The sequence below is a fragment of the Mustela nigripes genome, chromosome 1, assembly GCF_022355385.1.
Source record: "Mustela nigripes isolate SB6536 chromosome 1, MUSNIG.SB6536, whole genome shotgun sequence".
Taxonomy (NCBI): Eukaryota; Metazoa; Chordata; class Mammalia; order Carnivora; family Mustelidae; genus Mustela; species Mustela nigripes.
Genome location: NC_081557.1, coordinates 104936891 through 104951908, shown reverse-complemented (window position 1 = coordinate 104951908; position 15018 = coordinate 104936891). Strand labels below are relative to the sequence as shown.

Here is a 15018-nt window from a genome sequence, read left to right as displayed (position 1 = left end):
GGCTGACGGAGGAGCCGTGGGCTCTGCTCAGGGGGTGGGGCGGGGGCTCCCAGGACCTGGTGTCTGTTGTCTCACGCAGTGGTTTGTTGTGTCTCAGTCACATCGATCAGACGACAACGTGGCAGGACCCCAGGAAGGCCATGCTGTCCCAGATGAGCGTCACAGCACCCACCAGCCCCCCCGTGCAGCAGAGCCTGATGACCTCGGCCTCAGGTGAGTGAGACACCGCCGTCCCAGCACGCCCACAGAGGCCTGGCGCGTGTCTGGCTCTGCAGGAGATGGTCACTACGTAATCTTTTAAGGAAGCTGGAGCGCGGCTGACCGTTCATTCCATCTGGTTTTCTTTGCGGGCCCTGCCTTTTCACAAAACTGTGCTTCGTCCAAGCCTTTTTCAGTCTTTAATTCATAAAGGGGCTCCCAACTGAAACCCAGCATTTTTAAAGTTTTAGTTCTGAAGTCACTATCTCAGATTCCTCATTTGGTTAATTTTGACATGCTGGTGTCTGACTCTACTGCTTTCTTTTGTCTTAAAGTTGGAGGTTTCTTCCCTTTGTGGTTTGGACGGGAAGCCAAGCTATGGTGTTCTTAACTACCATTTATTTGTTCATTTATTTATGATTTATTTATTTATTTGAGAAAGAGTGAGCAAGAGAGAGAGAACACGAGTGGGGGGGAGGGACAAAGGGACAGACAGACTCCCCATTGAGCAGGGAGCCTCACATGGGACTCAATCTCAGGACTCCAGGATCCTGACCTGACCCAAAGGCAGCCGTTAAACCCACGGAGCCACCCAGGCTCCCTTCTTTACTGTCTTTTAAGGTGCATACTTCTTCTGCCTTCAAAGTAACTGGAGGACAGCAGCGTATAAATCCCAGGCATCTTTCTGAAGTTCAGTGTGTTATTGAGCACATTTCCACCCTTGCCACAGCAATAGACTTGAGTATGAATCCTTCTTATTTGGCAGTGTTTTTAAGTCTGCTGTTTTTCTCATCTATGTTACGCAGATTATAATGCCCATTACTAGAGAGTGAGAAATATTAAAGGAAATCAAAGAGTAAGTATGAAGCCTTTATTTACAGTTTCAGTGCAGAATAGGAACTCCGTAAAGGTTTCATTACTTCTCTAGTCCTCCGATACCTCTGTTCTGTGGGCCCCATTCTGCACCTTCGTGTGCAGCAGAAAAAGGCCCCCCTTGCTCTGGGAAGATGCAGCCCCAGACCAGGCACCAGGGACTGGAGCCTTCAGGCCGACTCTGACCACTTGCCTGCGCCCAACACTTGCCCACTTTGCTGAGTGTCCCGGTTCTGAGCACAGGTGGCAGCCACAGTCCCAAGCAGCCCTGGGGCCTCGATGGCTTTCTGCTCAGTGTGTCCGCCCTCCTTGTCCAGCACACTGACGAGCACAGGATGTGCAGCTGCCTGTAGATATTCTCAAACAGCAGCCTCTGGTAAGAGGCTACCAGCTTGTGGGGTCTGCACAGCAGGTTGGCAGAAGGGCTGCTTGCCTAGGAGAGCTTGTAGAATTTGTTACGTCCTTCTGCCCCCAGAGATGATGCCTGTGTTTGGAGTGTTTCTGCTGTTCCAGAACTCTCTGTTCTTGCCTTTGGTGGGCTGAACACTTGAATTCTAAAGAGTTAAGTGCTGACAAGAAAGATAACGCAAGATTCAGGACTAAACTTGTCTTGTCATGAACTGTCTTTATAGAACTCTTGAAAAAAGATAACTCCCTAAATCTTCCATTTTAGCTTACTTTAATAAGAATATATTTATTTATTTTCAGAATCTGTTTTGTATGTGATATTTAGATCAAAAGGTTCACGGCAAAATATTATGCAAGTATTTGATTAATATTTTTACTTGACATCTAGGGTTTTTTTAATCATCAAATTTCCAAATAAAAGTTGTGAAAGCTTTCTTGTACTTACAGTCCAACAAGATGATTCACATTATTCATTTTGTCACACTCCACCTAAAACTATGCCTTGGAAACTAGTAATAAATAACTCATTAATTTAAGGTTTATTTTGGAAGATTTAGGCATTTTGCATCTAACAAAGTTGATTGTGTTTCTTTTACTTATTTATTTGTTTATTTATTTATTTATTTTTAAAGATTTTATTTATTTGACAGAGATCACAAGTAGGCAGAGAAGCAGGTATTGAAAGAAATGAAGGGACGCAGGCTCCCTGCAGAGCAGAGAGCCCAATGCAGGGCTCGATCCCAGGACCCTGAGATCATGACCTGAGCTGAAGGCAGAGCCATTAACCCACTGAGTCACCCAGGTGCCCCTGTGTTTCTTTTAGAATATCAGTTTTTTCTTTGTTTACTTATTAAATTTTCTAATGGTAATGGCCTTGAGAAATAGGGAGAATTTGTATTCAGATTTGTGTTTAAAAATCAAAAGTATGTATCTATTTTTAGTGGGTTTCAGAATATTGGCGTTTATATTTCCAGCTCTTCTGTAAAACATAAAGTGTGTTTTACACACTGCATGTAAGTTAGTAGGCATGCTTACTTGTAGTTGTGTTAGTAAACGGAGGTGACATTGGCAGAGACAGTTGGAGCAGAGTGGCCTTAGCAGTGGAAGGTCTAGTTAGAAGGTCGGAAGTGCAGAATTGGCCTGAAATAGGACAAGCCCCCCAGAGAGGCGTGGGCCTGCGTCATGGTAGGAGGGGCCAGTCCGTAGTCAGAGGGAGCCTGTCGGACATGCTGCTGGGGTCTGCGTGGTCTCCGTCAGGGAACCCTCACGATGGCCAGTGAAGTTCTGTGCTGGTTGGTTTGTTGTTGGGTGTTTTTTCTTTTTCTTTCTTTCTTTCTTTCTTTCTTTCTTTCTTTCTTTCTTTCTTTCTTTCTTTCTTTCTTTTTTAAATTTTTCCTTCTAAGATTTATTTTACAAGAGAGTGAGTGGGCGCAGAAGCAGGGGGAGAGGGGGAAGCAGACTCCCTGCTGTGCAGGGAACCTGACGTGGGACTGGATCCCGGGACCCAGGATCGCGACCCAGGCTACAGGCAGACACTTCCCTAATGGAGCCCCTGGGCACCGGGAGTTCTGTGCTGTTGTTATCAAAGTTACTTTCCCCAAATCACACAGCTGTCAGTGGTCGAAGCCAAGACTCGGTGCTTGGTGACGGGCTCCGGAGCCCGTCCTCCTCCTCTGCATGGGAACCAGTGTTAGGACAGGGCCAGAGAGGAGCCTCCAAGCCCACGAGGGGACAGGACCTGGGAATGCATGGGTACCCTGGGGAGCTGCTTCTGCACAAAGGGTGCGTGGGGGTGCTGGGAGAAGATGGTTCTGTGGGTCATCACAGCACACTGTGCCTTGCAGAAGACAGCGGTCATTGTCTCTACTGGGCCGCTAGGACAGCACAAGGAGTTAAGAAAGGAAGAGACAGATGTGGCAAAACTAAGAAGTTTTTTTTAACCCAAACCTAAAACTGAACCTAAAAAGGAAAGGGAGTCACCAGAGTTTGAGAATGAGAATAGGATGTGAAGTGGTGGGGGTGTGAGAATTCTCGGAAGGTGTGGCGTGTGGGGCGTGCGGTGGCCGGTGCACGCTGGTGCGGGGCCCAGGCTACGGAGGGGCGTGAGGGCGGCAGCCGCGGAGCCCGCACACTCGAGTCCTGTCCCTCGTCTCTTCCAGGCTAGTGCCTGTTTGGGAACAGACAGGACTCAGACACAGTCTTGAAACGCTTTAGAAGGACTGTCATGGGGACTGCCGTCTTGGCTGTTCTTCACACTCCCGCAGAATGACAGCTCACGGGTCCCCGCAGGAAGGTCTCCGGCCAAGGGTCCCTTCTTCCCTCTGGATGCACCTGCAGGGCGTGGGGGCCGTGCTCTCTGCAGGGAGGTCAGAGGAAAGGCCCTCCTTTGCGTGGGTTCTCCACATCATCTGTGCGTGGAGACTCCTCGTTTAGAGCCTGGAGACTGAGTGAGCGAGGAGTCCCTGTGAGGGTATTTCAGTGAATGGGAGGGCGTCTCCCACAGCACAGCAGCAGGCCGCTGACGCTGACGGCTGAGCCCGGGTGAGCACAGCTTTCACCCTGAGGGGACCACAGATGGAGGAGGAGCCCCGCACATCTCTTCGGAAGCACTCACTGGGTCACTTGTCCTGTGCGCAACTTTTGATTTACATTTTTACTGTTAATTATTTAAGCAAGAGCTTTCGAGTTTTGCTTTTTTTTTTAAAGAATGAATCTAGCTCAGTGTTCAGGTCTGTTTCTGATCAGACCCTACTTCCTTAAAACACAGTCACTTTCTTTAGACTCTCCAGACCTGTTTTCTAAGTTTTTAGTGGTTCACGGTACTGACTAGTTTTTTAAAATTCTAATTCTAAGATTTTATGAAATCCTGTTTCTTTCATTCAGTCTAATTCAGTTAACAAAGTGATCAGTTTACTTCTGTTTTTACAAGTCCTTTTTCAAAGTATGAGGCTGAAATGATGGATTTCATTGCTGCCCTGGGTATCCATGGTTTGTAACTGGCCACCAATTATCATGTATAATTGAGAAATCACATATTTGCCACTTAAATGGAATACGTGGAAAGGATTCTAGAGACGTGACTTACTAGATTTGGTAAAGTAGGTTGTATCTTTTAATTGTCCATTTCATGGGCAAATAAGTGACACTGAACCTTGTAAAGGGAATTTGAAAGGTGAAGAACAGAAAACAAAGGGGCACCTGGGTAGCACAGTCGGCCCAGGTGGCTGGCTCTGTAATGACCTCAGGGTCCCCTGGGCATCGGGCTCTGCGCTCCGCTGTGCGGGGCGTCTGCTGGAGATTCTCTTTCTCTCTGTCCCTCTGTCCTACCCCACCTCATGTTCGCTCTCTCTCTTTAGACAGATAAATAAATAAGTGAAATCTTAAAAAAAAAAAAAAACACTAAAAGGGAACTTGACTAATAAAGTAATAGTCCTATTTTACTATGCATTTAAATATGTAACACGGTCTTATATAGATAAGTGCATCTAAGCCCTGTCCTGTTGAATTACTTGAGGTGACAGGCGCCTGGCTGGAACATGCGGCAGCTCCTTGTCTCGGGGTCCTGAGTCCCAGCCCCATGTTTTGGGTAGAGATTACTCTTTTTTAAATTTTTTTTTTAAAAGATTTTATTTATTTATTTGACAGAGAGAGATCACAAGCAGGCAGAGAGGCAGGCAGAGAGAGATGAAGGGAAGCAGGCCCCCTGCTGAGCAGAGAGCCCCATGCGGGACTCGATCCCAGGACCCTGGGATCATGACCCGAGCTGAAGGCAGTGGCTCAACCCACTGAGCCACCCAGGCGCCCCTTTAAATTTTTTTTGACAGAGAGATTCAGTGCAAGCTGAGAGAGAGGGAGAAGCAGACTTCTCCACTGGGCTGGGAGCCCAGTGCGGGGCTCAATCCTAAGACTCTGGAATCCTAACTTAAGCTGAAGGCCGACACTAACCTACTGAGCCACCCAGGCGCCCTGGGTAGAGATTTTTTTTAAAAGCTATTTAAAGTACTTGAGATGATTGCCCTTCAGAAATTCTATTAAGCGAATTCTGCTACAGCACGTGAGCGGCCCTGCCATACCTGGTTGGGAGCGGTATCCAATTGTCCTACCTTCTGAGAGTTTGGCCAACCTTAGTGACTTTGTTTAACATTAGGAAATACGGACTTGAGGAGAGAAAGTGTGCTAGTCTTCTTTGACCAGCTTTATCTATATGAAGATACTAAATTTCTAGTAGTCGTTTGTTAACTACGACCCACAGGATAGCTGAATCTCACAGCAGTAGTAAAGTCAGGAAAGTGACCTCTCTGATGACCCTGAGATAGCTTGATAGCAAAAGTCTGCTGCCCATTTAGAACTGTTCAGAATCCTAAGCTTTGATTTAAATTAAGCAATAACCCAGTTTTCTGCTTTTTAAAAACATACCTTTGATAACAGTCCAAAATCAAGTGTCTTCTTATAGGTACATTTTAAAGGAGTTTTTGTTTCTGTGTTTTAGAAGGGGGCATATATTATGGCTAACGTCCACATGTGGTGCGCAGTGCAGCACTTTCAGACTTCCCTCTTACGAAAGCCTGCACGGGGTTTCTGGGGATTACGTCTCGCTGGGTGGAGCAGATGCCCTCGATCATGACAGATGATGCATGTCTGAGGAGTGTGCCCAGCACCTCTCTGTGGCAGGCAGACGTTCAGAAGCTGGGCGAGGGCTGCCGAGCTCCCTGCCTGCCTGCCCGCGCCGCACCATCTCTGTGCCGGCACCAGACACCAGCGGGTCAGAGATGGTTCCCCAGAAAAATGGCAGGTTGAGAGGTGATGTGAAATGGGAAGGGGACAGGTAAAAGCAAAAAGTAAAAACCTGAAAAGCAAAGGAAGGATGAGGGCGCAGAACACCGTTTCAGAGTTGACGACAGTTTTCAGAACTGGTAATTCCTGCTTCCTGTGTGGTAGCTCACCAGCTTTGAATTCTGCTTTTCACCTTGGGAGTGAACGGAGACAGGATGGCTAATAAGGGTTCCAATCAGCTGGACGAGGGTTTGAACCGTAGCTGTGTCACTGCTGCGCGCCTGCGCGACCTTGGACAAGGTCCCACACAGGCACACGGGAGCTCCCTGTGCTGCGTTTCTTCATGCGGGGATCGGGAGTAGGGGACTAGCAGCGTGGAACTTGGCATAGGGCTGTCCTGGAGACGCGATGCCACAGTCGTGGGACAGGGTCGGAGATCGGGGCATAGTTACAGATTAACCACAGCACCCAGTGCTTTCTACGTATGGTGGATAGAGTAAGTAAATATCATCTGGTCCCACAGTTTATATTTTACTCCATTTATACCAACAGGTAGCCACTTCTCATTTAAAATAATTTTTTATCACCAAATATGGGCCCTTGGCCCTTCCCAGTTAACTTCTGGCATTTAGGTTCTTACACGTTCTCTGTTTGGTATATATAGGTGGTAGAACGTTAAATATAAATATGGTTTTCTTCTACACGAGTTAAAATTTTTTTTTGTTCTTCTTAAAGTTCTTGACTGTTCTCAGATGGAAATTTTGTTAACCTGAGTCATAATAAATGGAATGAGATACACTTTAGTGTATCTAAATAATCAATAAAACCAAATAAAACTGTTACAAAGCCCAGAGTCAGAGCAGTGAATGGACTAAGAGAGATGCTGTATTTTATTAGTTGTTCTCAAGCTCCTATCCCAAATATCTTTTTTTAAACCAAAGTTGCTTTCTTTTTGGAATGTATGTAAATTAAGAAAAGATGGCCACAGGGAAAGGGAAAATAGTAAAAGCATAATAATCAAAACCAGTGGAACTCTGGAAACTTGGTTTGTTTTACATAGTTTGTGTTTTGATTGTTTTTGGTATTTATGCTCCTCAAGAACAGTTAGTAATATGGAAAGAAGAACCGAACCGTGTTTCTAGTGTAAAACCATAGAACAGCCAGCTCAGGAAGGACCATTGTGCATGGACAGGGCGTGGGGGCTGCGAAGACCAGAGTGCTGGGGAGTGGACATCGTACATCAGGCAGGGTGTCCGGCCTCTCGCCGAGGACCATGGCTGCCGCCACCTGCCTTCTCCCCTGGCGTTCTGCCAGGTCACACGGCGCCCGAGGCACCATCGATCACCGTGGTTTCAGGACTCAGCTGTGTCCAGGAGCACGGCTCCTTCCAGGGCCGACCATGGCCCCTGTTGTGCTCCGACAGAGCCTTTCCCTTCCTGTCGCTGGCGAGTGCTCTTCAAGGTGACCCACTCCAGTCGGGACTGTTGACTTAGGAATATTTTCTAAACGGTAGTAGGACTGAGGATTGCCTGAGCAGGGCTGCAGCATTTGGCAGACAGAACAGTAGATGCTGCTGGATTGTGTCTTAATGCTGAGTCTAAGGACCCCTCAGCCCCCAAACACAGAAGCAGAACTTTAAAGTCTGGAGTTGAGGGACGTGTTTACATATTAATGTATTGGCCTCTACAATTTACAGCATTTTGAAGTATCTACTTCCTCCTTCCTTTATTGAAGAAATCCCAGCTAATCATGTCATAAGGTAGAGTTTCTCCCTCTTCTGGAAGCTTGAGAGCAGTAAACTCCATTTTCAGAAAAGTACTTCCTTCCTGTCTTGTTTGCTTTATGCTTGAGGCTGTCTGGTACACTGACCGGGGACATGGACAGATGCAGGGCTGTCGAGTTCCCTTGACCTGGTCTTAGGGCACAAATAACATGTTTTTAAAAATCGAGCAGTTTTTCTGAAGGGACTGTTTGGGAAAGTAAAATTCATTTGAATTCTGGAAGATACTAAGAATTTTTATGCAAATACTGAAGCTAATGTTCTGTCATTTTAACCAACAGACTAACTTAGAGGGTTGTCAGGATATTATTAAAGAATATAAAGAAACAAGTTGACATGTGAGTGTTGTCGTCTCTAGCTCACTCTGGGACATGAGTTATTATTACAAATAGAAGTGTGTGCTCAACTTTCTAAAGTGATTATTTGTAGAATTTTGGAAACTTTCCTCAGCTTTGGAGCAGAGAGAAGGAAATTCAGTTATTTACATTTAAGAAAAAAAATAAATGTCTGTTTTATTTCTTCTCTGGATAGGGATAGAATATTATTTTTGTCTTTCCCACTGATTTCTAAATACTTCTGGTTACTCTATTGCTACAGTAATTTTATGAGTCATGAGAAGAATATTTGTGTGAAAGATTAAAATGCTAATTCTTTAAAAATGATATCCATAGACTACCATTTATAGGCAGCATCAATGAAATAAAACAGAATTCTGCAACAATAAACAGAGGGGGTAGCAGAGCTCGTACTAGGTCAAACATTTTTTTCAAAGGTGGTTTCTTCAGGCATTCTAAAGTCTGAACTTACAGAAGCTAATCTCTCATAAATTTATTACAGAAAGTCTGAACTATTATGTTAAAATATAAGACTCCAGTTGCCCTGAAGAAAGCTTGAAGGGTTGTGTATTAGAAAGTTCTCTGAGCTTGTACTTAGCCCTTTCCTCTAGTATGCTCATTCTTTCAGCTATCACAAAGATGAAAATGAAGTTTTTAACGTTTTTTAAAGGTTTTATTTATTTGAGAGAGCTAGAGTGTGTGCGCGTACACACAGGCAGAGAGAGAGGGACAAGCAGACCCTGTGCTGAGCAGGGAGCCCGACACTGGCCTCAGTCCCAGGACGCTGAGATCTCAGCCAGAGCCAAAATCAAGAGTCGTGCGCTCAACTGACCGAGCCACCCGGGTGCTCCAAATATGGGAATGACTTTGAACAAAGTCTCAGTTTTACCTTGAGACAGTTGTTCCCCTTCTAAATTATTCCTTCCACGAATACCACATGCCCCACTTTGTACCAAGTGCCCGAGTGGCCGCTGAGACTGCAGCATCAAGTTAGAACAGGTTCTCCCTTTATAATGACAGCAGCAAATGTGTGGGCAGGTGTAGCACTGAGTGTCGAGCAAGGAGAGGGCCGTGTGAAGGTGGTCGGGCATGATCGGGAGGTAGAGAAGGCGGTTTAGAAGGCAGGCGTTCATCCATCCCCTCAACAAACCCCAAATACCGAGCCTGTGCCACGCACTCTCGTAGATGATGACACACACGAGCAGCACACGTGCAGTGTGTCACGTAGTTAAAACTGCAAGAGAAAAGTCAGTTACGAGTCGGAGAACACTTGGCTGGGCTGGAGGGAGGTGGTGCTGTGTTCGCTTTCCAGGCCCAGACGCCCCGTAATTGAGCAGAGACGTGAATGAGCCAAGAGCTGTGCAGCTTTCTGGGGGAGAGAAGGGAATGTTCCTTGCATCACGCAACAGCCGGGTCGAAGTTGCGGAAACAGATTCGGGGAAAGATAGCCCAGAAACTGTATCATATAGGAGCTTACGGGTCTTGAACAGAGGCGTTCTCTAACAGGAGGGCGATGTGTCAGGTGCCAGGGGGCTGGAGCCTGGAGCCGTGGTACTAAGCAGCTGGCTTTAGTACCTGAGCTAAGTGAGTGTGAGCTTAGGTGTGTCCAAGGAAAGGGAAGGCAAGGGAGCTTGAAATCCCCTGAGCCGCTGAACGTGTGCTGAGAACTCAGAAGGCTTTTGTGTGGTCAGCCAAGAAGTCTGAGCTTTATCCTGATGGATTTGGGAAACCACCAAAACCATGACTCTTCTCTGGGGCCCTTTGGCCATGGCAGGACAGACCTAGTGCTATTTCTGTCATCTGATCAGTTTGTCTCTGAGACCCAGGTTTATTTTCTGACCAACCTCTCTGCTTTGTGCATGAGTTTTAGTAAGTTAAACACATGACTAAAACAAAATTGAACAGCTGTTCCAGGAAAGAAGTAGGGAACTGACTTTTTAAGAGGCCGACTACAGGGCCACCTAGGTGGCTCAGTCATTAGGTGTCTGCCTTCAGCTCGGGTCATGGTCCCAGGGTCCAGCCCCGCATTGGGCTCCCTGCTCTGCAGGAAGCCCGCTTCTCCCTTTCCCATTCCCCTGCTTATGTTCTCTCTCTTCCACTGTCAAATAAATAAAATCTTTAAAAAAAGAAAAAGTACTGACTATAAGCCCTGCCCTCTGTCAAGCGCTTTTTTTGTGTAGCCTCTCTGAACTTAACTGGCAGGAGTGATCCAGTCCACTGTGCGTATGAGGAAAGTGAGCACTAAGAAGGTTAGGGAACTTGTACCAGGTTAGAAGGACAGGAGTATAGACTCCAAGAACTGACTGTAGGTCCTTCGTGTTAACATCGGGTGAGCAGACGGAGGGGGAGCTGAGCTCGTGTACAGTGTGGCTGAAGGGACATGTGCATCATGGCTGGGCCCCAGCCTGCATGTACCTGGTACCTGGGCTGTGGGCTCCCCAGCCTGGTTGCTGGTTTGGCAGAAGACTCTTCTAGCTCCCTGCGTGACCCAGGAGTGCACCCCGACTTAAAGTAATAAAAGAAAGGGACTGGTCACCATCTTGCCTTTGCTTTTGTGAAGCAGATTTTAATCAGTATGCTCATAATCTTTTTAGCTTCTAGGTCTGTACACAATGACACAGCCTTGACCTTGTGACCTGGGGCTGCGTGCTTTAAGTCACTTTTTACCCTGAGAGTAAAACTGTTGTAATGGAAACCAGAAGAGAAATCGTTTCTTCTCCCACAACTAGATTTCATAAATGGCATTTTCATCCACTAATGCATTCACGAATACTTGCCCCACATTGAGATTATTGAAGCCAAAGAAAACTTAATGACAATAATAGTTAATAGTGATGGCACACAGCAACTGCTTCAAGTGTGTCTACTTGAAAACTTCATTCAGGGCAGCATTTCAGTAGGGACTCTTGAGAGCTCATGAGATCAAACATGTAGACGGGATGCTCACGTCTGTGGATAAAGAACTGTGGAGGAGTTGGGGGTGAATATGTGTGAGCTCCCGTGTTCGAGAGCCACATGTCTGCAGGTCATAGTGTCCCTAACCCCAGGGGCAGTTCCTGGTCAGCGTTGCCATGTTTGTTCTGATCAACCTTGAAAATAGAGCATACCCATTTATGAAAAATTCGAGACCTCCTTTTCTATATTCTGAGACGGAATTATAAATTCTTCCCATGCTACTACCTGGTCTGTAGTTAAGCTCCATGTAAAAGAGCAAATTCAGGACAGTCTACAGTAAAAAAAAATGAAAACAAAGTAATTTCAGTACATCGTGGGGAAAGTCTTACTCATGGAGTAGAATTGAGGAAATTTTCCCAAAGCTGTAGTGTGAGAAAGCGGTAGAATTTCAGTGGACAAAAACAGTAGAGGCTAGGGGCTTCTGGGCGGCCCCATCGCCTAAACGTCTGCCTTCAGCTCAGGCCCTGATCCCAGAACCCCCACATCCTCGGGCTCCCTGCTCAGCGCGGACTCTGTTTCTCCCTTTGCGTCCGCGCCCCCCTCCCAATGCACGTGCGCTCTAGCAGACAAATACAGATCTTTACGGGGCGGGGGGACACCTGGGTGGCTTCGTGGCTTAAGCCTCTGCCTTCGGCTCAGGTCCTGATCTCAGGGTCCTGGGGTCGAGCCCCGCATCGGGCTCCCTGTCCCTCGGCAGCTCCCCCCGCTTGTGCTGTCTCTCTGTTAAATAAATAAAATCTTTTAAAAAACAAGTAAAAAATCGCTGGGAGTGCTAACAAAGAGCGGCTCGCTGCGTAACCAGCGTGATGGAGTCCCCGTAGAGGACGCAGGGACCTGAAGCAGCGGGAGAGGCGGCGTCGGCAGGCCGAGGATCCCGGGGAAGTGGTGTCCCCCGCGGGGCGGCCGCGCTCAGGCGGCGTCAGGGAGACGCGCTGTCTGCGCCACAGCGTTCGTCGAGCAGATGCGTCGTCGGTCTACAGTGAACCCCGGTCAGTGTGCGGACGTGTCCTGCGAGGTGGCCGTGCGCGGCTGGCGGAGGAGCGCCCCGCAGGGACGCCACGGCGGCTGCGCGGTGTCTCGGACGTCGCGGCAGGCGGTCAGGGTGACCTGAAGCCCGCGCGGGAACCGGAGGGCCGGCGTGCCCCTGCTGCGGCTGGACTCGGCCTCTCTGTGCCGGCAGCGGTGGCGCCCGCGCCTCGGGTCTGCGACGCGAGTCCGGAGACGCCAGCCGAGACCCAGGCAGCCTCGCGCGGTCGGAACGCTCCGTGGCCCCGAGTGCGCGGTCGTGGGTGCCTGTGAGTGCGGGCCGGGCCTGGTCCGGCGGCCACTCCGCGGGCTCTGGGGGCTGCGACCACGTCACTCCGCAGTCGTGCGGCAGGGGGCGGGGAGAGGTCACTCGGGTTACCTCGGCGGTAGTTTCTCGGGGTTTCCGTGCTGGCCGAGGCGCCACTGATGGGCCGGCGGAGGTGGGAGCCGGGCATGGGCGCTGTGTCGTCTGCGGGTGCCGTTGCGGCGGGAGGTCCGGCCGGAGCCGGCGCCATGGGAGCCGCGAGGTCATCCCCCGCCCCCGCGGTAGGAAACCCTCCCGAGGCGCGTAGCTTCCATGGACGAAGCACTCCGGTGGGGCCGTCTCTCCTCGTCCTCTCACCGCAGTCCGAGCGTCTCCCCCGGACGACACCCGGCGGGCCGCGTCGGTGGAACGAGCGCCTCTTGGTCTCGGGAGTGCGCTCTAGCCCCGCGGGGGGTGGAGTTCTTCCAGGAGAAGGCCGACCGCTGTGCCTCCGCCTGCCGCGCGCGAGGCCGGTTCTCAGACGTCCGGCTCCTTCGGACCGCGCGGGTGCGGAGGCGCCGAGCCTTGACGGCAGCCGGGCCGCGGTCTCTCTGCGCGCTGTGCCCGGTGCACGCGACGCGGCGCTGCCGTCCTGGGGTGCGTGCCGCTGGCCCCTCCGCGCTGCGGCCCTGCCGGGGCCGCTCATGCCCGGACCATCCCGGGGCCCGGCGCATGCCCTCGGAGCCTCGGCCTGACAGGCCCGTCCTCCGCGCAGCCCTTCCCGGGCCGCACCGGTAGAAGAGCCGCCCAGCTTGTTCGCGTTCGCGTCGCTTTCCGCCTCCCGCTCCGGTCGCGCCAGTGACGGAGACGCCGCACCCACGTGAGGAGGAAAACGCAGATGTTTTCTCTCACAAGCCGAAGGGTTTTAATTGAATTTCTTGTCCGTTCGCCTCAGTCCCCGCTCATCCGCGCTCCCGAGTCATGCGTGCTCCCCGGACAGGGACACGCAGGAGCGCGCCGGACGCTGGAGAGGAAAGCTCTGGGCCCGGCGTCTCACAGGCCGGCCTGGAGGGATGCGCAGGTCGCCGACTGGCGCTTTGGGACGCGGGCTCCTCCTCTGAACCGAGAACGTCCAGTCGAAACCGTGCGGCCTCCAGGGCCCGTCGCATTCCCACGCGGTCGTTAGCGGCCGGCTTCTCCGCCACAGTCGCTCGAGCCGTCCGGCGTCGTTTCTTGCTGTTTCCAGGAAGAAGCTGCTCTCCGGTGAGGACGCGCGCGGCCCCGACGGCTGTGGCCGACCTCGCTCCCCGCTCTAGGGACCTCGTGCGCGTTGTTCGCAGCCGCGCAGCGCGCCAGAGCATGGTCTGGGAGCGGCCCTGGTCCGCGGCGCGAGCTGCGGCGGTTGTGGGGACCCCGGACGCCATGAGCGAGTTCCGCGGCCCGCGCACACTTGGGACCCTGCGAGCCGGCGCTCCTCAGAGCGCGGCCCGGCGGCGTCCGGGACTCGGCTGTTCCGTGCGCTTTAACAAAGCCTCCCAGTGACGTCGGTCGCAAGTTCTAAATCATCCTACGCAACTAGCGTTTTGCTGCTTCCATTTTACTTGATTTTCTCTTCACATTGACGGCGCTGCATCTGTAACACGTTCAGTCGGAGCATAAACCGGACCCAGGCGCTCACTGTGTGTCGGTCTCCTGCGGCCTCTCCTAAAGTCTCCCTGGGACGCCGGACCTTACCCCGTTAACGCTCGTGCAAACGCCGTTGAGTCAGACTGTCCGTGGCCTGTGACCTGATGACTCAGGAAATCTGCCACTCTTGTTTTCTGTGCTTCTCGTGGTTTCTCAGCATAATGACCTCGAACCCTGCGCTGAGTATTTCTCGGGATTTCTCCAAAGGTCCATTTAGCCGGGATTCTGTTGTGTACGTAGGAAGCCCAGATCGAGCTGGTGGTTTGGTTCCACACCGAGTGTCGAGCCCGCGGAGAGCTGGAACCCACAACCCCAGACCAGCGGCCGAGCTGGACCCCAGAGTCAGGCGCTCACGCGACTGAGCCACCGGGCGCCCCTGGGTCTGTATCATTTTGGATGCTGACACTGAAGGTGGAAGATTTGTTTCTTGTCCCTTTCCTTTCTCTACTGCTAAGGATTTGATTGTGACACGACGCTATTTAAAGGTCACCTTTCCTCATCTCCTTTGCCTTTGATGAGCAGCTTTCTTTCCCTATAAAAGAAACATCCGATCTTGAGCCTTTTTCCGTCTAACATTGTATTCACCCAAGCATTACACGAAAAATACACATGAATACGGAAAGCATTGGTTTTTTTTCTGTTTGACGTATTAATTTGAGTGCTTATTAAATGTATGGGAATTCTATCTCCTACGCGCCTCATTTAACTCTTTAAGTAGAAATAGAGTGTGAAAACAGGCA

The 15018-nt window shown here is 50.2% G+C and overlaps 1 protein-coding gene across 1 annotated transcript in view; it reads left to right on the top strand.

Annotated features, from left to right (window-relative positions):
- Positions 1–15018, top strand: part of YAP1 (Yes1 associated transcriptional regulator) — a 119345-nt gene that overhangs the window by 62303 nt on the left and 42024 nt on the right. The window contains exon 3 of the mRNA XM_059407076.1: positions 98–213. Coding sequence (XP_059263059.1) covers positions 98–213 — 116 coding nt within the window. The remainder of the gene's footprint in view (positions 1–97; positions 214–15018) is intronic.